The sequence below is a fragment of the Lepisosteus oculatus genome, chromosome 7, assembly GCF_040954835.1.
Source record: "Lepisosteus oculatus isolate fLepOcu1 chromosome 7, fLepOcu1.hap2, whole genome shotgun sequence".
Lineage (NCBI taxonomy): Eukaryota > Metazoa > Chordata > Actinopteri > Semionotiformes > Lepisosteidae > Lepisosteus > Lepisosteus oculatus.
In genome coordinates, this window is record NC_090702.1 from 38044873 (window position 1) to 38071660 (window position 26788).

Consider the following 26788-nt stretch of genomic DNA (forward strand, 5'->3'; position numbering starts at 1 on the left):
ATCTCACTTTATATACATAATCTGGCACACTAACCTAAAAATCTTGTAAATTCAAAACAAACTACTTTAGGTCTACTGTAAATTTTTAAAACCTGATTTTTATGTGCTTTAATGGAGTGTTCAATAGTGTGTGCTTTTAGGCTTTTTACTCTTTTAAGTAACATCTTTAGAAAAAGACCTAAGTGTACTCTAACATTCTTTAATAATAGTTTTAAGTGACCTAAAAAGACTGGTCATTGCTACAGTATATTTGGATCCATAATAAAATACAAGATGCTTGCTGCCCCTATTCAGAATTTTTTAAACATCACAAACTTAAGGTGAGTGATGAATCCCTATATTTAGAAATAAACTATAAAGTTGTATTTGCTGACTCTTTCTCTTTTTGATATCACAGTGTGAAATAATTAACTGTGTTATTACATACAGGATTACACTGGAGACACAAATTCAGACTTTTTGGTAAAAATCTTCTGCTTTTCAAATTTCTTTTTTCAAACAGAGATATTAAAGGAATAAATACTTCTTTAAGTTATCTTACAAGTGAGTTACTAGATGCTTTATAAGAATATTGTTAGAAATGTAGTTCAGGTGGGTAGCTGCGTCAGCATGCTTAGGCTGCAAAGGAACAAGTAAAGGTTTATTCCAAACACAACGTTTTGGCCGTGGAGCCTTCATTGGGTGAGAGGCTCACACCCGAAGAAGGGTCCACAGCCAAAGTGTTGTGTTTTCTTCTCTTTTCAGCATGGAATAAACCTATTACTTTTTCCTTTGTTAGAAATGTACTGTATACAACCAAAACATTGCTTAAAAGGGATATTTCATGCTTGAAAAATAAGTAATCAGATAATAAATAAGGTAAAAAGGAACAATGGCAGTAAACAACATCTGGGGAAAGTGGTTCCCCAAATCAAAACTCTTACCACCAAACAGTTCACTGAGCAGAGCCCTATGCTAAATCAAGCACAGGCTTAACTAGGCTGTAAGATGGCCTGCTGTGGAGGCTTGAGTGACTGATTGACCTATAGAGGAAGGAGATTGCATTCCATCCTCTCATTTCCTGGGCAGTCACTGGGAGGCACACCCTACCTCTTGAACAGGCAGAAGAAATAGTTTCATTTTACTTGGTTTTTAGTTTTGTTCTGCATGCAGTCATACAGTTGCAGTCTGTCATTAGGGCATACTGTAATCTGTGTGTTTTGCTTACCTGTTCATAAATTCTTTGTATTTATTTTTTCAGTTTAGTTGTTCTATATCCCCACTCTCAAATCGCTAGTAGGAAGTTAATTTTAATTTAATGAAAAGATCCATTTTTGGGTACATATGAGTGTACTGTGTCACTACTTTTCTGTTCATATTTACTTGCTCATTATATGCACACACAAGCAGACACTCACATGAAAATTACTAAAATCCAATCAGACATTCAAATATACTGTTTGACGGAATATCAGAATAAGAGTTTTGACAGAAAATGTTTACTTGCTAAATCGGTCATACACAGACTTTTACAATGCAGCAAACTGAGAATATAAAAATAAATATGATGGATAAACATACTATATAGGAAAAATTGATTAAAAATCGATTAAATTATTTCAATCATTTGTGAACAGAGGTCTAAGGTTTGGGGATTTTTTTAAATGGAAACACCATTTTACGGTGTTATTCAAAATGTTATTTATTTTTCTGCTGATCGGTGACTTTAGTAAAGAAAAAAATGATAATCTGCAATGAACTCTCACACACATACATGTTGGTGCCCTTAGTTTTAAACTGTTATTCCCTGATTTATTTAACTTAGTAAATATGCCTTTAACAGTAATAATAATAATAATAATAATAATAATAATAATTGCTTACACTTATATAGTGTAAGCAATTACACTATACACTCCACACTCCACTCAAAGCGCTTTACAGGTAATGGAGACTCCCCTCCACCACCACCAATGTGCAGCACCCACCTGGATGATGCGACTGCAGCCATAGTGCACCAGAACGCTCACCACACATCAGCTATTAGTGGGGAGGAGAGCAGAGTAATGAAGCCAAATCATAGAGAGGGATTATTAGGAGGCCATGATTGTTAAGAGCCAATGGGAAATTTGGCCAGGACGCTGGGGTTACACCCCTACTCTTTACGAGAAACGCCCTGGGATTTTTAATGACCACAGAGAGTCAGCGTCTTGGTTTTACGTCTCATCCGAAGGACGGCTCCTGTTTACGGTATAGCGTCCCCGTCACTATACTGGGGCATTAGGACCCACATGGACCGCAGGGTGAGCGCCCCCTGCTGGCCCCACTAACACCTCTTCCAGCAGCAACCTTAGTTTTTCCCAAGAGTTTTTCATCCAGGTACTGACTAGGCTCACACCTGCTGAGCTTCAGTGGGTTGCCAGTTGTGAGTTGCAGAGTGATATGGCTGCTGGCTTGATAACAGTAGTTATCAAGGTTTTGTTTTCAAAATTAACTTCACATTTGTTTTAATCTAACATAACAGTAAGAATATCAGGTGAATTGAGTAATTACAGACACAAGACAATATTTATAGTTCCAATTCCATCCCACAGCTTTTCTAATAACACTATAAATTATGTGTATTTCTTACTTGTACATGCAGATATTACATACTGTATATGAGGGATTTTGTTACATAAGATACTTTCTTATAAAAAAATGAACTACTTACAGATTGTACAAATAAATGTAAAGAAACAATATAAGATTCTCTCGGTCATACACTACTAACAAAATTAAAAGTGTATAGAAGGTTTTTTCAGGCAATGTTTTTTTCTGTCTATAATATTATTTTACTTCTGTGCACAGATTGTGCTGAACATTATTATAGTTAAAAACAGTTATATAAACATGATAACAATGTATTCTTGGCTACCTGTCTTTGAATCTTTTGTTGTCCCTGCCTCTGAGATTAAATAATGCCTTTTGACTGACGTTTCACCATAAATGGCCTGCCAGTATAGAAATGATCTTGCAGGCTTGTACATCCTTTTTTACATCTAAACCTAAAACCCTCTTTACTTGTTGAAATATTTATTTTCTTTCATTTCTAGGTTTCTTGCAAGGCTTTCTCCATGCAGCTCATACAGCATGCAAAGAAACATAACCTTCTCTAATCCTCTGTGTCTGGTTTCCAGCTGTGCCACAGTACTGATACAGCATCAATTAAGTCTGTCAATGATCTTCTATTTAGTGCTAACACTGGCAGTCCTCTGCATCCTTGCTGTTCTGTGTCTAACAGTGTTTTTTGATGGTACAGTAGCAGTTAACTGTATCAACTGTATCATTTTATATTGCAATTGTCTTCTCAGAGCCACGTCATACTGATATGGTGCATTACGAGTCATTGCTTGAGCTTTTTTTACCTTCACATAATGACCCTGAGACATGTGATTCACATGGCCTCCAGTTCTGCTTTTTAGATGTTGACACCCCAGATTTGTCACCATAATTGTACGCTTGGGATTGTGCTGAGAGTAAGGAATACATGAGCTTTCAATAAAACAACTAAATCTTGTTTGATAACTGATGTTCAAATAGAGTTGCTTGTCACCATTGATACACTTACCTATTCAGAAACATTCAGAAGTTCTTTGTAGAGTCAATCACCATTCAAAGTCAGTCAGCTCTTAACCTTCCACAATATTCATTATGTTTCTACCTGCTGCAATATGTTCATGAAGATCATGTTCTGACATTTTACTTTATTGTCATCAGCTACCTTTGACCCTCTGAAGATCAAATTACTCTATTACACACACTAAGGTTAGGGTGAAGGCCTTCTTGATTTTGAGGGACAGTAAAGACCATTTTCAATGTATTCAGTTTCAATTGAAAAAAATGAAACAAAAATCGACCAATTTAAGCAGCCAAAAATAGAGTAATTTGGCACATGCATTATTTTTTATTCATTGTGCAGCAAAATTGGAACTGGGGTGCCTGGCAATTTATTTTATTCACTTTAGAATGGCTATTATGACTTTATTCATAATGTCCATTTCACAAAGAAGCAGACAAAAGTCTAGAAAACCTATTTTGTTAAAGAGGCATAAACTGAACACAGGAACACGTACTAAACCCCTGTAGCGTTTCTCTTAAATTCCGCAAGAGGGAGACATTTCCAGCATAATGGCAACAGAAAACGTGTTTATCAGTTCCAGTTTCAGTTGGTAACAATGCTTTTACCAGTCATTTTCCCATATCTATTACTTAAGCGGGAGCAGGTGAACTACTGACATTAACATCAAAGCTTTATTTGAACTTTAAACATTTAAACCTGAATTACAGTGATGATGATGATGATGATGACGACTATAAATCGGGATGGCACGATGGTTGTTAAGGCTGTTTATGGCACCCAGTTTGATTCCCGTCTGGAACTTCTCTTTGGAGTTTACGTTCGCCCCGTGTTCGCCGTACGCAGCATTTTTCCTCTCCAAAAACATCCAGGGAAGATTTAATGGACTATGCCAAATTGTCAATAACTCCGTGATACTAGTCCACAGTGAAAGCAGTCATGTCCAGTCTTGCGCCCTGTGCTCCGGGGATAGGATCCAGATTGCTGTCACTCTCACCACGACAAGCCGCTTTCTGATAACAGATACAATTTCCAAATCTCCTGTTTCTAGTTTGGTAATAAAAGATATAAGACATTCTAGTTGTTTTTCTGATTTCTGATTTAACCAATATTCATGAAATAATAAAAAGATAAGTGGAATACTCAATTATAACCCATTTAAACGAAACATGAAAAAATAATCTGTAACACTTTACATAATCATTATCAATTATATTTATACAGATTAAGAGGTATTTTCAACCATTAATAAATATAAACTAAAAACATTGATTTCCTGAATATACCTGACAATAAACTATTGATTGCTAATATTCTTATTGGTAACTGTTACGTTTATTATTTCATTCAAAACTTCTCATCTGCGGGCTGTCTGATGAAACATCAGAATGATTTATGTATAACAGAGATGACAGATTATTTGTCGTGCATATCAATACATTTTATGACATTGCTTTTCTTTCGCATTTTGATTTTAACAAAATATTTCAGATTAGGTAAAAATACTGTAGAATATTCTACTTGAATGGACATTTTCCTTTGTTCGTAAGATACTATACAGGTACATTTAGATTGTGCAGTAGTGTACTGTATATTTCTAAGACTGTACCCATTCTTAAAAGCGCATATACTGTAACAGTGTGCAAACATATTAGTGGTTAAATTATTATTATCAATATTTAAAAACTCAATATCCGCTCCTCCCCCGTCCCCAGTCTATAGTTATTCGACTACATACATTTTGCTCTTTCTAAGAAAGTTATTAAATATAAATAGAAAATTCCATGTTTAATCAGGAAAAGAGCATTTGAGACATATTAGGCGTAAAACATTTTTATTATTTTCACCATAACACTTTTAAATGTTTTATCCCTTTTCCGTTGTGTATTTTGTGCGCCTCTTTGCCAGTATACTCAACTGACACTCAACATCATCCGGCAATGAGACATTGCATATATAATTTATATGAAATTAAAACAATGACCAGTGTAGTAATTATTATAATAACCATAATATAAATAATGAACCATATTCAGGCAATTGCAGCATACCAGAATCACCACAACAGATAATATATTCATACCATTTAAGTTATTGTAGCATTTAATAAGATACAAATTAAAATAAATATTACAAAGCTTTGTTTTACATCCTTAAACCTGAGATAAAACGAAAATTAATAAGGGTATTTATATTTTTTTTTTAACGAAAGTTTCTTAAGTGTATCCACTGGGGTTTCTACAGTCCACAACGATCACATCGCACAAATAAAGTTGCATGCAAAAATATCTTTTCATTTAGTAGGGAACTTAAGCCAGCCATTTTACTGATTTGGATGAGGATCTCCCTTATTACCCGATGTTGTCTGAGATCCCGGGGAAATGTCGTGTAGTTTCCTGATGTGTTTTTTTAAGTCAAAGTTCCTACAAAATCCTTTTCCACAGGTGGGACACGTAAAAGGTTTCTTGTCGTTATGGGTGTGCATATGAAAAGTCAGATTGTAAACTTGGTGGAAGGCCTTATTACAAATATTGCACTTGAATTGTTTTTCCCCACTGTGCGTCAGCTTGTGATTTTTGTAGTTTCCTGAAATTAAGAAAAACAAAGAAAATATTATTATGTGTAACATATTTACAAGATGTTTGGAGAAAGATGCACCTTCAGTCATTCATCAACAAAATAAGTGTTAAGGGAAAAAAACCAACTCAAATATAACTTAAATTTATGCCAAAAAATGCAGCTATTAGACTTAATACACTACAACAACAACAACAACAACAACAACAATAATAATAATAATAATAATAATAATAATAATAATAATAATAATGAAATAACTGGGTGAGAACTGTGGATCATTAAGTTACTAGTTTAGCATTAGCAAAAGAGTCGTTTAGCCTCCAAAATTTAAACATTGTGATCCTATAGGGATAACAACAATAGTAATACAGTTTGTGTCGACGCAATTATTGGAATAACATAGTCCTTTGTTTTTAGCTCTTCAGTTATAATGAACAAAATATATTCAAACTAACCAGTTAAGAAATAGCTATCACAAGCGTACCACAGCCTCAGCGAACTGCTGATTTGAGGAGTTCAAGAAACACCATAACGACCACTCTGTGTTTTCTTTATTGTTAAACGCTAGGTTCTCTCACCTTTTTGGTGGAATCCTTTGCCGCAGAATTCACACACAAATGGTTTGTAACCGGCGTGAATTCTTGTGTGCGTGTTCAGAGTGGAACTTCGGTTGAACGCCTTCCCACACTGGTTGCACTTGTGGGGTTTTTCCTGTAGAAAGAAATAAGGCAGGTATAGTACAGTAAGCCCATGAGGTGCAAAGGTTCACCACGCTACGTTATTCCTTCTCCGGATATTAAAACGCGATAAAAATGACAATGCAAACGAAAGTAAAAATTATTTTACACCGAATGCCACAGATAAGATCTGCAATCAAAACTGATGGTGTCAACATGCTTAATTTATAAATAAAATAAGTTTAAAGGAGAAACCGTACACTTGTTTCCATCGAAGCGGAACCCATTGTCCCGATTCAAAAGTAGAGAGATCGCACAACACAAAATGTTTCAATTTCACAATCTAAGACAAGCTGTAAGACTGATAAGTAGACTCTCTCCATTTCGCATTTTATATACTGTATTCAGGTGCATTCTCATGTGTACTCTAAATAAGAAATGAGAACAACTATTTTAAATTCTGTAATAATAATTTAGAAAATATTTATTACCTGTGTATGGATGATCTTGTGCCGACAAAGCGTGCTTGCCTGCCGAAACCCTTTGCCACACACTTTGCAGACGAAAGGTCTTGCGCCGGTATGCACTGGCATATGACGGGTTAAATTGTAATGTGCATTAAACACCTGTAATTGGGGAAAATACACTGTATTCTTTCTGAAATATCCTTAGTGGTGACAAATACTGTAAATATTGAAAACTTAGTAGTTAGAACTTACCTTCCCACAAACTTCACAGGTAAAAACCTTCGGCTTGTTGCTTGGGGATCCGGTTGTAAGTTTTGAAGAGTTTTTAAATAGTTTTTCAGAGAGAATCTGTGCGCTTTCCTTCATATAGTGCTGCAGCTGGGTCTGTGATAAGTCTTTAAAGGCAACCCCAGACTGGTACCTTTCCACAGCAGGAACGAGTTTGTTTTTCTCCGAAAGAAAAGCTTTCTGGCGTGGGTTAAGTGGAGAGTTAAGAAGATACGAAGCCATTGGATGAATGTTAAGAATACTCGCAGGTGGGGGACAGGGGTTTTCTCCGCAGTTTAGATAGCACAATGTTCCCATAGCATGAAAAGAAGACTGGTTTACCACTCGTGGTCGAAAAAGTTTATATTGTCCTATTGACGAACTTCCATCTGATAGCTCACCTTTGTAATTTAAACCAATACTTAATAAATCATTAGGGATATAGGAAGACGAGTCTAAATGGTTCTTTCTTGGTTCTGATCCAGTGACGCTCAGTTTTTGACCAGATTCGTACGCTAGTGGCACAAACGGTATCATGCATGGGAGCGTGGAGGAGTGCAGAACTTGCTTTGGGTCTGCCTTGTTCATAGGCGTTTGAAACAAGTTTGGAAGAGGTACTGACTTTGGTTCTGGTGTCCTGGCCATTATCCTTTCGATCGAGAAAGCAAGAGGCTTGGCTGTAGCGATCATGTTTTCTCCAGCGGATAAATTTTCTGCCACTGAAGGTGAACCAAGTATTGCCGATGTGTGGAAGAGCGCACTGTCCATGTCTTAAACCACCTTCAATCTGGTGTGAATGTTCCCTTTGTAGATGCCTTTTTTTTCTTCTTTTCACTGACCTGCAAGAAAGAACATCATCTGAGGCAGCCTGGGTTACTGCCAGCGCCTCACAGTTCACTTTGCTTTACGATGACTCTGGACAATCAGCACTTATTTCTACCAAGACTGCTCAATAAAACGTGTTGTGTCAATAACGCAGCAAAGATCTCGCCAATCGTTACCTTCCAAGAGGAGAAGGTAAACTAGACAATTGCTCAATTCACTTACATCAGTCAACAGAGAAACTTTTTTTTTCTCACTTGTCTACTGCTATTATTGGTGACTATAACTCACCCGCCCAGGGAAGGAGGTGCTCTTTATTTGTAAGCGTCTTGTTCACAGAAAAGCGTTTAGCAAATCTGAGGTCGCCTTGGCTTTACGTGACATCACTTTAAATCACAGAACAAGGTGACATACGCTTAGTTGTGTCCGTATAGGTTTCGTGTCAGTTAACATTTGACAAATCCAGATTTACATTTATAGATATATACGGCACATAACCAATTAAAACATATAATATAAGATATGAATGTTATACGTTTTCAGATCTTTTATTGGCCTTAAAGGAGGCAACAACTAACAAGTATAACTCGTTTGGGCATAACAATCTTTGAAAAGAGTATTATTTAAATTTGACAGAAGATTTGTCTTCCTCCTGTTGATGCCTGTTTTATTATCTGTATACATTCATAATAAAAAGGAATACATTTGTCAACTTAATATAGAGCCTCACAACTAAAAAGTAACTTCTTACAAAATTATATTTGGAAATGATTAAAATGCTAAAGGGAAAAACATTTGTCTATTTGCGAAAAAGGTATCAACATGACCACGTTTGTTCCGTTTTGTTTCCATTTTCCCAGTAGAGATGATCTTTATAATCAATAGACTAAGAAACCTATATTTCTTTACTTATATTTAAAAATCGATATGATATGAAATAGTGGACTACCGCTCCAAATGTGCATTTGCTTTATTGAGAAAAAAAAGTCTAATATATATTTGCAAAACTCATTTTTTTACGAAATCAAATAAAGCACATACTTTATCTGGCTATTTGTTGATGCTAACAATGCTCACGATGATGTATTGTGATTAATAACGATGATAATGCCGTTTGAGCGCACAGGATATGTCACTGGATACCTTTTAAACCACAGGGATCAAACTGATCTATAAAAAGCAATTGTAGCATTTCATTAATTGTGCTTACAAAAGTTTAGGAAATAAACTTTGAGGAAGCAACTTTGAATATGATAATACAACTACCACTTTAGTATTTATTATATTACCTTTGAAAACCATTTCGATTTTGATGTAAACAGTGATTGTCTAAGAGAAAGGGATGTTTGCACGATCGGTCAATGATATCAAACGATATTATAAGCAGCTTTAAACCTATAGGGAGCGAAAACATTAAGGTTCACTGGGTGAAACCCGGCGGAGGAATGCATGAGTTAGCAGGCACACTGAGGGATTACCTTAAACGTTAGGAGGTGGGATATTTATCTCAGAAACAGCACTCTGTAATGGACAATATTCTTGACAGGGAAACGCAATAAACGGAGCAATATAAAGATGAGTCTAAACTATTGTAACAGCAAACTCAACACGGATCGCTTGTAAAGGTAAAGGTAGTTTGAACTACGCTGTCTCTGCCAAGTGTTAGTGTGAACGGTTTACATACTGTAGTGTAATTTTAATACTTGGTTTATCTTAATAATCAGAGCAATTATTAGTTTGTTTATGTGAGAATTTGTGTGTGTATGTGTGTGTGTGGTTGTGGTGGGGGGGTGTTATCGTGGTGGTGACTGACACCCAAGTCTATACTGATTCAAAAGAATATTCAGAAGAATATTTATTACACTATGAGATGTCGAACATACATTTTGGTGTCAATGCAGGAAATGCAAATTCCATAGAATTTTGTAAACTAAAGTCGAACTTGTACCACTGCCTTCTGGTTTCAGGCGGTTTTATAACCCTTCAGTCAAGGACAATACGCCGTGGATTACTCTAGGCACAGTTAGGGACAGCAATCTTAATTGATTTGATTAAAATCAAAGGGATTTGCTTTAATAATAACACTGACATGTTAATGAAACTATGTTTAAATAGGAATGCTGTACTATTTGTGTAATGACTATTTGGAAGTGAGAATAATTACTGAAGACTAATTTTAAATGCAATTTCAAAATCCAATAGTGAGAACATCAAAGAGAAGGAATGCTTAATAAAAACGTGATTATCAATTAAAATTCTGGGAAATGAAGACATTTTCAAATCGATAGTGGAAAAAAAACATTTTTAAAATATGAACATTGCCTTATCCTTCATTTATTTTTTCCCGAAATCCTTAAATGTGGGGAGAGTGACAGATGGTTTCTTATTAGTAATTGAAGCATTTTCTATAGACCGCAACTCTGGAGTTCATCAATTGACCTACTCGGGACACGTAACTACAGGTGGTAGTCTATTCATAAGTCTTTTCGGAAAGAAATAGTCTTGATAATCTTATTCTTTATGTTTCGCCTTAACAAACACGACATTAGGTCTGACAAGAGAAAAGGTTATAAAAACCTTGAGAGTAGCCATATTGTACTCAAGCTACATGCAGATATCATGCAAACACCTGCTTTATGATACTGTACATATCCCATACATCTTTATATTTGTCATCAAAACTCTACAGGTCTGAATCTTTTTGCATAACAGTTTTTTTTAGCATTTTCTCCCTCTAAAAAGTATAAAACAATTAATACAAGCCATTGCGGTTTATCATAAGTAAAATGTAGATACTTGTTTCACATTTTAATCCCGTGTAATTAGCAAAATGCTTTAAGTACGAATAATTGTGTGCCTTTCCCTGCAGGGTAATCCTTGCCTGTTCTCCTTTTCTTTCTAATCGGGTTTTATCATTTTCTTGATTCTGGGTCATAGTTCCGATATTGCTCACTTGTTTTGCTTTTAGAAGTTGCACACTCAGATCTCAAGCCGTCTTCAATATCTTCTGCTAACCAAATATAATTCCACTCCACTCAAAGGCGATTACAAAGATAAACGTCCGCCTAATCCAAAATGTTATTATTTTTTAATATAACATTGTGGGTTCTAATGGAAAAAGAATACTTTTTAAACCAGGCTAAAGCTTGTCTAGTCACACATACTGTACATACAGGCCTAGTTTTATTTAAGACTTTCGTTTTGCTCATAAATAACAATAAGGCTTTAATAAGTCGTTTTCATATGAAATGGTAAAAATTACCAAAAATAGGAGAATGTTATTGCTATTTTACGTTATAATCGAACTACTTTCAACTTAATCGGCTACGAACATTCTCACTGAATTATTATTCTTATTTTTTCATCAATTATATTATTTTGATTATAAATAATTTTACTTCCAAACTGTTTTAAATCAGCTTCACAATTTTTATTATAACAATTGATAAAACAAGATAGATAATGCTTTAAACTGTCTTCGCAAAAATTTGATTATTAGCTATACAATTCGATTTAATTACTTTTCCATGCTGTGTCATCATCAGCATTAAAATCACATTAACTGTAAAGGTAGTTAAATCACATTTAGGAATTCAAAAATAAGCTTGCATTTTTTTTCTTAAATTCGTTTCACACATTGATGCGACAATAGCTTTAAATCAACTTAGTCTTTGTCCTTCTTTATGAAAATTAAACGCTTCTTTGAAAAGCAAGTCTTTTCCAGTGCTAATTTCTCAATGAACAGAAGATTGAAATTTTAGCTTTATGAAATCTGCTACATTTTTATTTGCCATTACGATTAAGACACTTTTGATTTTTGTAAATCGCTTGAGGGCTTTAAAACGGAAGGCTTTACACAACAACAACAACAAACAACAACAACAACAACAATAATAAATAAATAAATGACGACGGCAACCAAGGAGATCAACCTCAAGTTCACAACATTTCCTACCATGATATTATCATCAACACTACTCGTGCTTTCGCTGTAAGAGAAAAAGTCTACAATGAGCTATAATTTTACTCTAGGGACCTGCCGATTAGTTTCACGGCAAAAGACTAAGAGGCTTGCCTTGAATATGAGACTGGCAGTTGTATTAGCAGGTTTTTACTGTTTTTCTACAGAAATTCACATTCATATAAACTTTAAAGAACCGCGATAAGCATTTATGAGAGCAGCTGGTGAAAGCAAATAATTTAAAAAGTACTTAAACATGATTTATGCTATTACAAGGTTTATATACCAGAAATTTTAAAACTCCATAATCAACTTTTATCATCCACTTCTGAGGTTAAATATTGGATTTCCTGTAGCAATCGTTTTCTGTCAGCGGGCTATTACAATCCTTTTCTTTTTGTCTTCTGCTTTGAAGTATCAGCTACAGCAATCATGTGTGCTGCCCTGTAAATTGCAAATTGCGTTTTTTAAGAACGTTGTGAGAACAGTCAAGTGTTTCCTCCTGATTTCATGGACGTAATTTGTTCATTTAGAAAACAATTTGGCTTAAACGCCTCATGCATTGAGTCTTATGTAGCTGTTATCCCTAATTTATATGGATGTGATTATCTGCAATCGAAGCAAAGATGGCGAGTCTTGCGAGATATCCAAAGTAAAGGACTCTTACCGAGTTCATTCACGCACACCTTATTCAAGCATGAAGGAACATCAATGTGAGACAGTCATAAAGTAGTAGCTAACAAACAATAGCAGTAAGTTATTGTAACCACAATAATAAAATCAGTATTTTTATATCCAATTCGTTGTTCATCTGTTATTTGTTGACAACACAACGGGAATATATAACTGTTAATTGCCTTCTATTATATTTAAAACGAACAACAAGTTTTCAATTTACAAACGTTGTATATATTACATTTATCAAACTACTGTATGTAGTTAAAAAGAACATAACTCTATGCTGAAAGATAATTACATTTTCTGTTTTTCATAGTAAGCACTGACTTTCACCAGCACTAAGGTTTTATACAGTAGGCTTGCTTTATGTAAAATATCTGCTTTTAGTTGAAATTTGGATTTTATATCAGTGCTGAATATTTTAAACATTTATTTTTACATTTGCAACACAAAATAAAACAGAACTAAATTTAATATTGGAAAAGACAACCTTGAAAAGGAAGTTAAAATAACCTGGATCCAGGTGTAGGAGTGAATTGTTGGCACACATTATTGTAACGTTGCATTTTAAGGCCAGGATGACACTTTACATTTTGGATACTAATGTCTTTATTTTAACAATTGATTATTATTGGATGATTGTGGAAAAATAATATTATTTTCTTAATTTGTCAATACAGTGAATTGTAAAATGATGTTATACTCTTTTTATAAACCCTTTATAAAAAATAAACACTTTCATTTCAGAATGTATGGAACAGAAATGCATTAACTTAATCAAAAATAAAAACTTCAATTTCAGAATGTATTGAAAAGAAATTTAGTGACCAATTAATTATTAAGGAATATTTTAATACAAACTAATAATGAAATTAAGCTTTTTAAAGCTTTACCTGGTGTTTAAAGTTCATATGCTTTAGGACATTATTAAAGGTAAAACATGGTACAGTATATTCTTCTCTTCCTTCTTAGTGGACATTTATAAGCAAACAGAAAAACAGAACTTGTGCGTATGCCATTCCATTAGAGCAGCTAAACATTTGTATAAAAGAAACATGAAGTACTATGTTACAAAGACTGTAGTGGCAGAAGTTTTTACATTTTAATGATACTGATGGGTTAACTGAAATTTAGTAAATCTAGAAAATAAATTACACAGCAAACCAGTTGGTTGAGGAGCATGTTGATGCTTTCACAGTGTGGATACACACTGCCCTGCCAGCAGTGCTCGGACAGCAGATGATGTACAGAAGGACTGGGGGTGGGGATTCTGTTGCTCATTTTTCCTTGCTCAGACCCTTGACTTGTCTTTTGTTTAAAAATAAGAAAAAGATTTTAAAAAGAAACCAATTGTTTCACTCTAAATGCACCTTCTTCTCCTTTTTCTGGGAAGGCAAACACGCTGAGATGCATGAATGTTGAAAATTCCATTTAGGGGGCTTGTTTATTCAGTATGTTGATCTCTCTGAAAAGATTTTACTTACATTTGAAAATATGGAAACAGCAGAATTGAAACCCAAGTGCCAAGTCATTTATCATAGCAGGATGAGTTTTTGGAACATTTTCTTTTAAAAAAAATAAAAATCTTGAATTGGGACTGCCAAAATACACAATATTTAATAAAGTGCTAGCATGCCAATTTCTAGGTAAAGAGTAATGTTTCTATTAATTACCAAGGCATTAAATACATAAGGAGTGATTATATATATATATTATCTGTGCCTCTCAAGAAGCACCAGAAAGTCTTTTGCATGTTTCAGATACTGTCAATTCCCTAATTGAACTGATTCACTGCTTAATTAAACCAATTTAAGTTCTTAAAAGAGAATTAAAAGAAACCTGATTTCATGAGATGCACACACATTTATTTTTTTTCTCTATTAGAGAGCAGACCGTGGAAGATGAGTTCAATGAGCGGACCAAGTCACGCACAGCACCTCCACCAGTGGGATGAGAAATATTTGGAGAATACACTTCTCATTCATCTACACTGAGGATGAGTTATATTCCCTGCCAAAGATACCACACAGCTTATTAAAAAATAAAATATTTTTAGCATTTTACATACATCTTCACTTTGCTTTAAAATGATTTAAATAAAAATCTCTTCTTCTCATCAAAAAGGGATAAATAGGGCAAATGGCCACCTCTTGTTGGTGACCTTTCTTATGTTCTGATTACACACGCCACTCAAATAATCATCATATGCATCAGTGTTTGGACATCTGAAATATGGAATATATGCTCTTCATTTGTTTGCTTCAGAATCTGTTTTCTAATGTAAATATACAACGATAAACTGTCGTCATGAATAGTTCCATTCATCTTGTAACCACTTTACCCAATGCAGGGTAGGGGAGCTGGCTATCCCAGCAAGCAACAGGCAGAAGGAAAGACACATCCTAGACGGGACACTAGTCCATCACAGGACAGACATAGTCACACACTCTCACACTAAGGCCAGTTTTCCCAGAAACCACTTAACCTACCGGTATGTCTTTGGAAGAAACCCACCCAAACTCAACACAGATAGCACCCCAGGTCTGGAATTGAACTGTGAGGCAACAGTGCTTACCACTGAACTACTGTGCCACCTGGAATTGTTGTAAGTGGAGTCTACATTCATGTGCAATTTACAGGTTGAGGACAGACTCCCAAGCAAATAACAAGAAATCAGATATGAATGGCATTTATTTACTGATGATCAATGAACATTTATTTGTCATAGCATATTTAATTATAATTAATTTATGTGAAGTCAGAGTCAAAAACTGTTGTGTTTAATAGTATTGTAATACAGGACAATTAGATTTTCCTATTTGCAGAATACAAAAATAGTTTAAATATAAAGTATGTTTTACAAACTTTATATAAAATAGATTTATGGTTTTATTTACAAATATGACTTGGATAAAAAAGATCTGTAATAATCATGCGCACACATAAATCATTAGAACACTTTATTGTGATACATATTAAGCACCTGAATCAGGTATACAGTATGTATGACCATATAAATGTACAGTTGTAATGTGTTTTTCAGTTGTTTGGTGTAAACTTACATGAACATTATTATACATCATTAATATTTCAAATGTAATGCACAAAATCTTGGCCACTAGACATTTAATAAATCATGAATACCTCAATTAGTATGGTTGTTTGTCTCTGTCATGTCAATTTTACCACCAATTAGAAGCACAAACATACATACAACAAATGACTAATATCTTGACAAGGATAAATACAGCACTTTGGTCCTTTGGCCCCGAGAGACAACATCAACATGAATAATAAAGTCAGCATGAAGGACCATGTCTTAAGATCAGATCTTGACACAAACACATTGATTGAGGAAGTGTGTACGGTGACAGGTCCTCAACTGGAAAACTGAACACACATGATATTCATCACATCTAGTCAACTTAATCACAATCACACAACAGCTGTAAACTTAAGTTGTCATTTTCATTTAAATAAAAAAAATGATTTTATGATTATGCAAACCCCAACATCAATCAAAACCAGCATGAATTAAGATAAAAATTAAAACATTTACACAACTTTGTTATATATTTTATATATACTGTATAACTATATTCACTTTTTCATAAATGTCCTTGGCATCTTTTGAACTGTAATATGGAAAAATGATTTTCTTAACGTCATCAAAATAGCGGCAGTGCACATTGTAGTATAATACTATCTGAAAATTTGACTTTATGGCACAGGTACAGATGTATTTTTCTGGTTGTGCAACAATGAATTAAGGTTTCTTCATTTGATCTCAGACTGTTCAGTATCCTGATTTGGAAATTAACCTTCTTCTTCATCACTGTCTCTCATTGAGATCCCCTGCAGGCCACCACTCTCAGTTACAGAGGCAGTGGCTTCCTCCACAGTAAGACGATTGTAGATGGTTTCATAGTTTTTATTGTTCAGTATTCCTTCTAACACTCCTTGCAGTCTGAAATCACGGTATGTTTTCTGCATAAATAAGAAAAAAAGGTGTACTATAAATGTAGCATCAGGAATTAACCTTGCCCTAGTGTAATTCATTGAGTAGCTTCTATAAGAAATACACCAATAGCTGGATTATGGAGAGATCAATATTTATAGTATAACATAATGACCAACATCATAAAGTTATTGATCTTATAAGCAAGAGAAAAGACTGTGATGATCAAATACCAAAAGATGACTTCTGATCTCTTTGATTATGTTGTGCCAAATTTACCATGAGAAAGAACAAAAGCTTAATCTTGATTAAGATAACATTCAGAACACTGGAGTAAACTTTGTTCTAACGCTTTGAAACTCGCCAAATGAAATAGGACACAGTATTTTGATTAATTTTGAAAAGCAATTAATTAATTGGAAAACAAAACACTCCTTTTTTTTAGTAGTGTTTTATTTATCTTGATATCTTCTAAATACTACTAGTAGTTTTTATCCAAATAAAGGTTTCAAAAGTTCGTTGAGAATAATTTGGATTGAATCTGACTCCTACAATGTGATTTTCAAATGAAACAAATCCAGCACTGTCTGACTTTTATTTTTATTTTTCCTCTGTTAGTCTGTTTATGTAGCTTACTGTATGTTTCCCTGTATCTGGTTAGCTGGTTTTCCCTGGCTGCCTTGTCCTAGAAGAATACATATATCCCTAGGGCTCTTTTCCTTTTATTGCCTCTTTGACAGTAGCAAGAGGTACAATTACTGCCATTGCTTTTGTGACAAAGATATACATAATCAACACAGTAGATGTTGTAGTACCTGTGATCTGAAAAGGATACAATTGTACAATATAATGATGGAGAATATATGTTTTGCTCTGCAAAGCTATAGTTAAAAATAGACTTAACATTTTTCTTGCTGCTAAAATACTTTATGAATTGCAGCATCTCTTACCTTCACAATCTTGATAAGGGTTTTCAGCTGATACATGTGGAGCTGTAGATCAAGCCTGTCTGTCAGCCAAACACAAATGGCTTTCATAGAGCTTGTGTACCATTGCTGCAAACACACACAAAAAACCACATCTGAGAACAAATTCTACAGCATAGGACAAACCCTACAATCTGTTTACATGGAGCTCAGTTTATCAAATTATTTGTGTTTTTTCTCAAAATGTGAAAAGTGGCTTTACACTACTGTAAACAAAAACAATCATTTAAAACCTTACAGATCCCACCATGTCAGTCTATCCCTTGTCTTTGATAAACAATTTTACCTTGTGGTATTCATAGTGAAATGGAACTCTATTTTTAGATCACAGTATTTTTTCACCTCAAAAAGAAAGCTTGGTTTTGAATTATTTTCTCAAATTTTCAACCAGCAGAATTCTTTTATTTAAAACAAAATCACTTTTTTTAAATATTCAACTGGACAGCCTGAAGAAATTACTTGAATACAAAATTAATAAATACTCAGAAAAGGATTCTAGTTTTAAAACTCTATTATGGAAATCAGTCATTGTAATGTGAACAGTAGCACAGAATAAGCAGACACTGGTTCTATAGAACAATAAAAAGGACTTTTAGCTATTCTAATGTTGCTTCAGAATTTGAACATATTTAAATGCAAGCATCTTTATGCTGTCATAATAATGCTCTTAAGTGTCCCAATTGCTGTTATTAACTTAACAGTCAAGAGGAGTTTTCACACCTGTGGACCATATATAGATTTGTGCTACCTCTGCCAGCAGACCTAATAAAAATCTAAATCAGTATTATATTCCTATTCATGGATTATCCAGCACTTGCAAGGGCATGCATTACCCACTTCATTTTCTTGACATCTCCCTCACTATATAAAAAGGGAAGGAAACTGCTATGTTTGACACTGTGAGACCTCTATATTTATTCACACTTATTGTGCATGACTGCAGGCTGGTAAATCACATTAGTGGTCTGTCTTTCCATCAAGCTGGTACTTGCTATCCAGCCTGGGGAAGGTTCAACAAATCAACAGGAGCACGGAAAACAGAACATCAGTCTAATCTAGTGTTTGTGGTGAAGTTTTCAAACCCAATCTAAAAGGAACTCCGAAGCTACAGACAAGCTCAAGGACTCAGAAGGTGGTAGCTGTTATAAAAGAGTGCTGGAGTAGTGAGTCTCTGGGCGTTCGTGCATTTTTTAATAGTAAACAGGTCAACAATGAAACAAAAACCCTATGCGCTAACAGTAGCCACTGACTATGGAAATTGCCACAACGGGGCTATAAGCACTCTCAGTACATCAGCTTTTTAAAACACTCTCCACCTCCCCAGATTACCTTTAGTCTTGAATTAACAATTTGAAGCAATGAAGAAGAAAAAAAGGGGCAGGCCTGAATGGCTGGCATTGATCCCCAGCTATGTTCAGCATTGCTACAGGATCTACATAAAGGCTTCTTCATTGTCTGCCTAGACTGTCAAAGCTCTACTCACCTAAATAGTGAAGCTTTGCTATGCTGTCGCTGCTGTTGTAAAGGGCTCCTATAAGAGCTTTGGAGAACCAACAAAAGGACAGAACTTTCGTTTTTTTTTACAAGATCCAGACTGCAATTTTCTAACAAGGATTAAAGTTGTTTCTCAGAAGACGTCTTTCAAAAGAGATTTCACAGCACAGTGTGCTTTCTTCTGACAAGTTAAACAGCAGCTATTAAAGAAATTCTCAAGGGAAACCATAAAAATAGAAATAAGTAACTAGAGTACTGTATGAGGATTTTTCATTTAAATTTAATTTTTTAAAATAAAAATAACAAAGGTTAATGTTATATGTAAAAGACATTAACTGAAAATAGTGAAGAAGCATGTCTTGAGTTGTAGAATGTGCTGCTACCTTTATTCTCCCACTGAAAGTGATTAGTTGTTTTAACTTAAGACATTATAATGATAGTAACTAAGAATAATACAAGTTGTATTTCTTCTCTTCTTAGTGATGTATTGGTCAATATACCACAAATAATATATTGTTATAGTATATATAATATTACATGAAACACCCCCAAAATCCTAATCTTAATATATTATATCACTTTATACAGTATGTATTTTTCATTATTTAAAATTAAAGAAAATCTGGCACTAATCCTTTCTACTGGACAGCTACAGTACAATACAATGTAAATTAGTTTATTGTAGGAATTGAAGACATACAGTATACACAGTATATTCCAGTCTAATTCATTGCTCCATATTATTTTTTTCATAACCAAAGAATGGCATATCATACCTACAAATCTTATGTATTTTGTTAAGTAATAATAATGCACATAAAAATGCTAATTCAAAAGAGTAATTATAGCACCCTTCTTTCTTTGTTAAAGGCTGTGTGAATATTTGAACATTCATCATAAACAGTATGCCTATCCACATGTGATTACCTCAAGTAAAGAAAGGAAAAGCACAAGTAAAAGATCAACAGAACTAATTACAATAGCAATATCTCAGAAGAGAAAGGTGAATGCTAGGCTTTAAAAGACTAAAAGAAGCTGCTCAGATTGACCAGTGGTAAGCTTTTGAATTCTCTTTTTCACTCTCTAGCACTTGGTAAAATGATGCAGTGCGGCCAGAACATTTTTTCTTAATTAGTCACAGCTAATTAGCACTCTGGCATAGTCAAGGAAACTGAAATGTCTGAGCAATAAGACTACATCTTTGTAATCCTTTGATAATAACTCAGCCCCCTGGGATGGGCTCAAGCTGTGGTAAACAGTGGCTTTCAATAGGGCAAAATTAGATGGGCAGAAGACCATTAGGGCAGAGAATGAGAAGCACCACCAAGTCCCGCTGAGAACCAACAGGCGGCTAACTACACTGCCAGCTGAGGTGCCTGTTTAAGCCTGCATTGTTAATTAGGTGATTCTACAAGCCTTGCTATCTCTGGCCAGCTGCAATGACTAGAGATTGAAGTTGAAACCAGTAGAAGACTGAGAGTCATGGCCAACCATGTCTTTCTCCCCTGGCAGAAAAATATGACACTTTGTTTCATTTATCTATTTTATAAGTGCTTTATACAATAGAAGCTTACAGAGGAACCGGAAACTATCCCCGCAAGCAACTGGTACAAGGTGGGATACATCCTGGATGAGTCCAGCCAATCACAGGGCACACACAGTCACAGACACAGACACTCACACTGGGGACAGTTTTCCTAGAGGCTAATTAACCTACCAGTATGTCTTTGGACTGTGGGAGGAAACCCACACACACTCCACACAGATAGCAGCAGGGCTTCAACAATGCAAGGCAGCAATACTAATCATTGCACCCAACTAATAATAATAATAATAATAATAATAATAATAATAATAATAATAATAATAATAATCAAACATCGGCATAAAGTAAAGGCCACAGCATACTGTAAACATCTAAACTAAAGTGGGTCTGAGGACATCTAGCTGTTTATGATTTTTCACATATGTTCACATGGATCAAAAGAAGTATTTACTGTACTGGGTTTTAAAGTCCAGTAAACCTCAGGAGGACTGCCCTCTTTCTTATTTTCAATATATAAATATAAAAGCAACTGTTTCTTTCTCCTTTAATAAAAGTCTTGATATAAAATATGGTTCATGTTTTTGTGTTATACAGTAAGTCCTCCTGGTAGTATGTAGTGGAAAACAAATGAATAGAAATGTGCACTGTATTGTGAAATGGTGTTGAAGTAGATTCCCATGGATACTGCAAGAAAGCACTGGATAAGAACCTTAGATAAATGCATAATTGCAAACAACTAAATAAAATGGAAGGAATATCTGCCCTTTATATTTAAAAGGCAAAAGGAAATTAAATTCTCTCTCGTAGTACCAACCAAATGCATTAATACTGCATAGACAAAGCTGTATTTGTATACAAATTTGTATTTGTTATCGGAAGTTGCATTGGCAAGTGAGTGTCAGAATTCAATTCAGTAATTCAGAATTCAGTAAAAAGCTGAGGTAGAAAAGTTTTGGAACAACGTTTTACAGGAAGATGAGACCAAGATAAAACTTTACCCTGATGGAAAATTTAGGTAGAGAAAGGAAAGATCTGCAGATAGTCCAAAGATTATCACGTCATTTGTAAAGCATGGAATATTCTGGGCTCTCATATCTTTATCGATGATGTAAATAGTGAAGGTAACAGCAGAATTAATTATGAAATTTACAGGAAAAAAAATGTTTTGTCTACACATGTAGAGAAAGACGCTTTTATACTTAGAGGGTGACACTTCACTTCAACTTCACTTCCATCCAACATAGCAATGACCCAAAATACATGGTCAATATAACCAGGGACTTCATTAGGATAAACAAGTGGAGACCAAGACATAAATCCAACTGAACAGCATTTATAATACTGAAGAAAATAATAATTCAGAACACCAAGAATATGCAAGAATTGATAGAGGTGAGCTCAGTGGGCTGCAGACTTCATGAACTTATTGCTTCAAAAGCTTATACAAAATACTGTAGCCTTATTACGTATTACTTTCATTTACGCCAGTTACAAAATACCAACATTTATATTCTAAAAACTGTTTTAGTGGATGTATCACAGTTTTTAGATTCACTTAAAATAAATTATTTGAATATAAAGTGTCTTTTGTTTAAATATGATCAAATGTATGGCATTACACATAAATAAAACATATATCCAGAAAAATAAATAATATGTTGTACTTATTCAGTCTCATCTCATGATCACAAATACAAATTGCTTGACTGTAAAACAGTAATAACAATTTTGTCTAAAAACATTTGGAGGGCAGCTAATATAAATTAATGACACAGAATCTTTGAACGAAACAGAGAATGGATACTGCAGTAGTATTTAATTAAGAAATCTTCCTGGTTGAATACAATTTGCATTAGTTAAAGTGACTGAAGCATAATGGTGGTAATTAACTCTTGCGTTGTCATTATTATCCTTTGTAATGTCATCCCTTCCAGTGGAACTTAGTGAACAGTTGTTCAAGAGACCTGTTCAGCACTTTAAGTTAATAGCAAACAGTACCCTCTAACACTTGTGCACTGGTGCGGTCATGATTATTGTCTGTGCCGAGAATGGAATGGCAAACACGTTTCCCACTTCTGAATCCCACACAAACCAAAGCTCTTGTCAATGATCTATTTTTTCAGTGGTTTCAGCTGAATCACTTAATTTCCTTCTTTTTTTAAAAAAAACTGGCATTTATTAAAGTTATTAACAATGCAGTAAATGAAAAACAATTCTAAATCATAAAGCCAAAACCAATTCTAGAACAGTACAATTTTACCATCTGTCATCATAACAGTCATACTGTAGATGAGCCTGTATGACTTAATACATGTTTTTAAGATTTAGAATGTAGCACTTACGGTAATGAACAAACATTTTTTGCAAATAAAATAACAAATAACAGGCATGGCCTGACTTTGCTGCTGAAATGATTGAGAACTTAATCTTCAGACACATCGATTTGGTATATTATTAACTCTAATGAATACAGTTATCCAGTAATTTAAAGAACTTTTTTCTTGTTGTAAAAAATTGAAACTGTTGAAAATATAAAATAAAATCCATAATAAAAAAAACAATTTAGTGTACAGCAAAGACAAGTGAAAACATAAACCTAGAAAGTGAATATCATATATTTCACACTGAAAAATAAAGAATATTAATTCTAAACTAGCCTTAAAACAGAGAGAAAATAAACTTTTGTTTGCAGTTTATCAACAAAGAATTTAATAATTAATTAGCACTGAGTGTGAGGCAGAATTAAGTAAGAATCAGTATCTGCAGAATATTTCAATCTAAATGTCCGTCCTTTGGATGAGACGTAAAACCGAGGTTCTGGCTCTCTGTGGTCATTAAAAATCCCAGGGTGTTTCTCGAAAAGAGTAGTGGTGTAACCCAACATCCTGGCCAAAGTTTTTCCCATTAATTTCCCATTAGTCTTTACCAATCATGGCCTCCTGATAATCCCCATCTCTAAATTGGCTTCATCACTCTGCTCTCCTCCCCACTGGTAGCTGATGTGTGGTGAGCATTCTGGTGCACTATGGCTGCTGTCGCATTATCCAGGTATATACTGTAAGTGTAAGCAATTATTATTAAATGAATTCCATATGTGAGATAAGCTGGGATCGAATTCATTACAGTGCCTGACAGCCAAATAAAATGTAGGGGACAGAGGTTGTCTCCCAGTGACCTATTATTTCATGTACTCATTTCTTCCCAACCCAGTAGCTGCTGCACACAGTGTTTGAAATAAATGGCAGATAGACAGCATTCAAAAACCCACAAAACAATCATTGACACAGTTTTCACAGCTTTCCTTACATTAATATTTAAACAATTGTTTGATTTCTCTTAGTGTTTCTAATGAAAAACCTGCAATGCAATGAAGAGTATTTTGTTTTTATTTCTAAATGAATATAACACCTAGTGCAAAATATGATTAATTAATTAACTTAATATGAGCATTCAACCGATTCTGAGATGTTTGAGGTTTGAGAAACTACAAAATGTGAATTTAAGATGGAACCAAGGTCCTCTTGGAAATCAACAGTGGAAGATATTCCCTCAATGTGTTTGAAACTGTATAAGGCCTTACATTGTGTTGTAACCATTGTTCATAAGATGTTCATAAAAAATTACAGCTGAATGGTGTAAACTGCAAAGCCTTTGTAAAACAAATACTTATTTCACCAAATACAGTTTTCAATCACACACCCCTCCCCCCCAACAGAAGCACAGAACTAACCTTGATCATTTTTCCTGAAAGAGCCTGATTAGCACGGGTAGCCATTGAGGCTGATAGCATACTTTATTTTAATACAATTTAGCAATCCAAGAGCATCAAGAGCAATAACAGAACTGGAAAATATGACATTTTCCCCATTTTTCTGTGGCATTGAACAGAGGAAAAATAATTTCTTTAACTCTACTCATTCAATCTATTACATTCCTGTCTTTTTTACATTGGCCTTAAGAATATTCATGAGATTTGGGTCAGGGATCCAGGCAAGCTAAAGAAACATTCAGTACTTCTCTTTGAAAGAAAGTCAATTATGAGTTGCTAGCATGTCTGTTTAAGGCTAAAGATTACATTGCATCTAAAACTGGAAATTGCATTGTTTTGTTCAAACAGCTATGATTTTTATACATGAATACTGCTCTTATCATTCATAATCAAAAGGATGGAAAATTATTTTTGTAATGTAATTTTACAAATATAAGTACTACTCTTCTTTTAAAACAATGCATTCTCTAGTTTATTTAAACAGTAAATAGTTAAATGGCTATTAAAGTGTACATGTTTATCAATTATCTATTTTCTATGTTTATTAGGAATTCAGACAGGATGTGGGAATATGTATGTCTTCTATTCCATGGATGTCTGTTACCATTTATTATAACTAATAACCAAACTGAAATAAATGCATAAAATCATATTCAAATTAAAAGTGAAAACAGGCCATTGAGCCGATCAGTGCTTATATACTAAGTGACTCTGTTATAGGACTTCAGGCTTTTCAGTGTGCTCTGGTAATCTATTCCATGCATTGACCACTCTCTGTGTAAAAAAGTGCTTTCACGTATTGGAGCAAAATTTTAACAATTTACCAGCTATGTCCTTGTGTTCTGCTATTTCAAACTTAATTTGAAATAACTATTGGAATCGGCTTCATTAATTCCCTTTAAAACGGTGAAGGATTCAGTTCTCCTTTCAGATGTATTTAATTGCAACTGAAACGTTTCTTCAACGTGTTCCTTCTATATTTACTTATTTAGCTAAAAGCTATGCAAAAAGCATATTACATATGATTTAATCCTAGTTTATTATAACTTCTAAAACCTGATGTATTTGGTAGATTATGCATTTGAATATTCGACAGTTGGTCAATATATTGAAATATTCTGGACGATGTATTTATCCAAAAAGGATGTCATTTGTACTTACAAAAAAGTGAGTGCTAAAAAAAATAAAAAGCTGAAAATGTAAAACATATGCTGGCACAAACACTACAACACCAAACAAATGCAAAAGTAGCAGATATGAATTTTGATATTGAGTGAAGTGCCAGCTGGATGGATGATAATTATTCTACCCCTGCAGGGCATCAACACATTCATAAAATCCTTTTTTCACACATATTAACACTCAGACTATTAGAGACAGATGATATTTTTCCTTCCCTCCTGTACAACGGCAAAAATACAGGCTAGTTTATGATATAGGAGCTAAGTCTCATTTTGATGTCCACCATGACAAGAGAACTCAACATTACTCTTTCTAGTGCCTACAAGGCCTTGAATGAGTAACACCATGTACAGTGTTAGAGTGTGTGCTGTGAATTGCTGTTATCAAAACATTTGACTTTTTGCATAATTAGAAGAAAAACTGTTAGTATTTTCTACAGCAAAAGCACATAGAACACTTGAACAGATTCATATTTGAATGAGGCAATATGAATACTTCTATAGTTTAGTTTCCCAAGCATTCACTACCTTTTACAATTATATTCACATTATTCAGCAATGTGTCATTCACAAATACAGCATGAAAAGAAAAAAAAAAACTTTGCATGCATTTGTTATGTTAAGCTTTTGCAAATTACTTTCAAATTGTTTTTTAAACTTTATTTATATACAATTAACTTTTTTGTAATTTAAAACAAATGGAAAGTACACAAATAAAACTGGTCATATCTCCATTACAACTGTGTTGTTCTTTTAACCTGTCATAAGCTAAAAAAATGAATGTCTTTAATTGAACACTGCTCT

General features: G+C 34.2%; 2 protein-coding genes across 11 annotated transcripts in view; both read right to left on the bottom strand.

The window, feature by feature from the left end:
• Positions 1-4090: 4090 nt before the first annotated feature.
• fezf1 (FEZ family zinc finger 1) lies at positions 4091-8662 on the bottom strand. Its single transcript, XM_006633409.3, has 4 exons — positions 7575-8662; positions 7347-7481; positions 6757-6889; positions 4091-6184 (listed from the first exon to the last, which is right to left on the bottom strand). Exons 1-4 carry the CDS (start codon positions 8355-8357, stop codon positions 5922-5924), a joined length of 1314 nt encoding a protein of 437 aa, XP_006633472.1. The 5' UTR covers positions 8358-8662; the 3' UTR covers positions 4091-5921.
• Positions 8663-15997: 7335 nt separating this feature from the next.
• Positions 15998-26788, bottom strand: part of cadps2 (Ca++-dependent secretion activator 2) — a 275041-nt gene continuing 264250 nt past the window's right edge. For all 10 annotated transcript variants that reach the window (XM_069192478.1, XM_069192475.1, XM_069192474.1 and 7 more), the window contains 2 exons: positions 17959-18063; positions 15998-17037 (listed from right to left, as the gene is read on the bottom strand). In XM_069192478.1, coding sequence (XP_069048579.1) covers positions 16867-17037; positions 17959-18063 — 276 coding nt within the window. In that variant the 3' untranslated portion in view covers positions 15998-16866. The remainder of the gene's footprint in view (positions 17038-17958; positions 18064-26788) is intronic.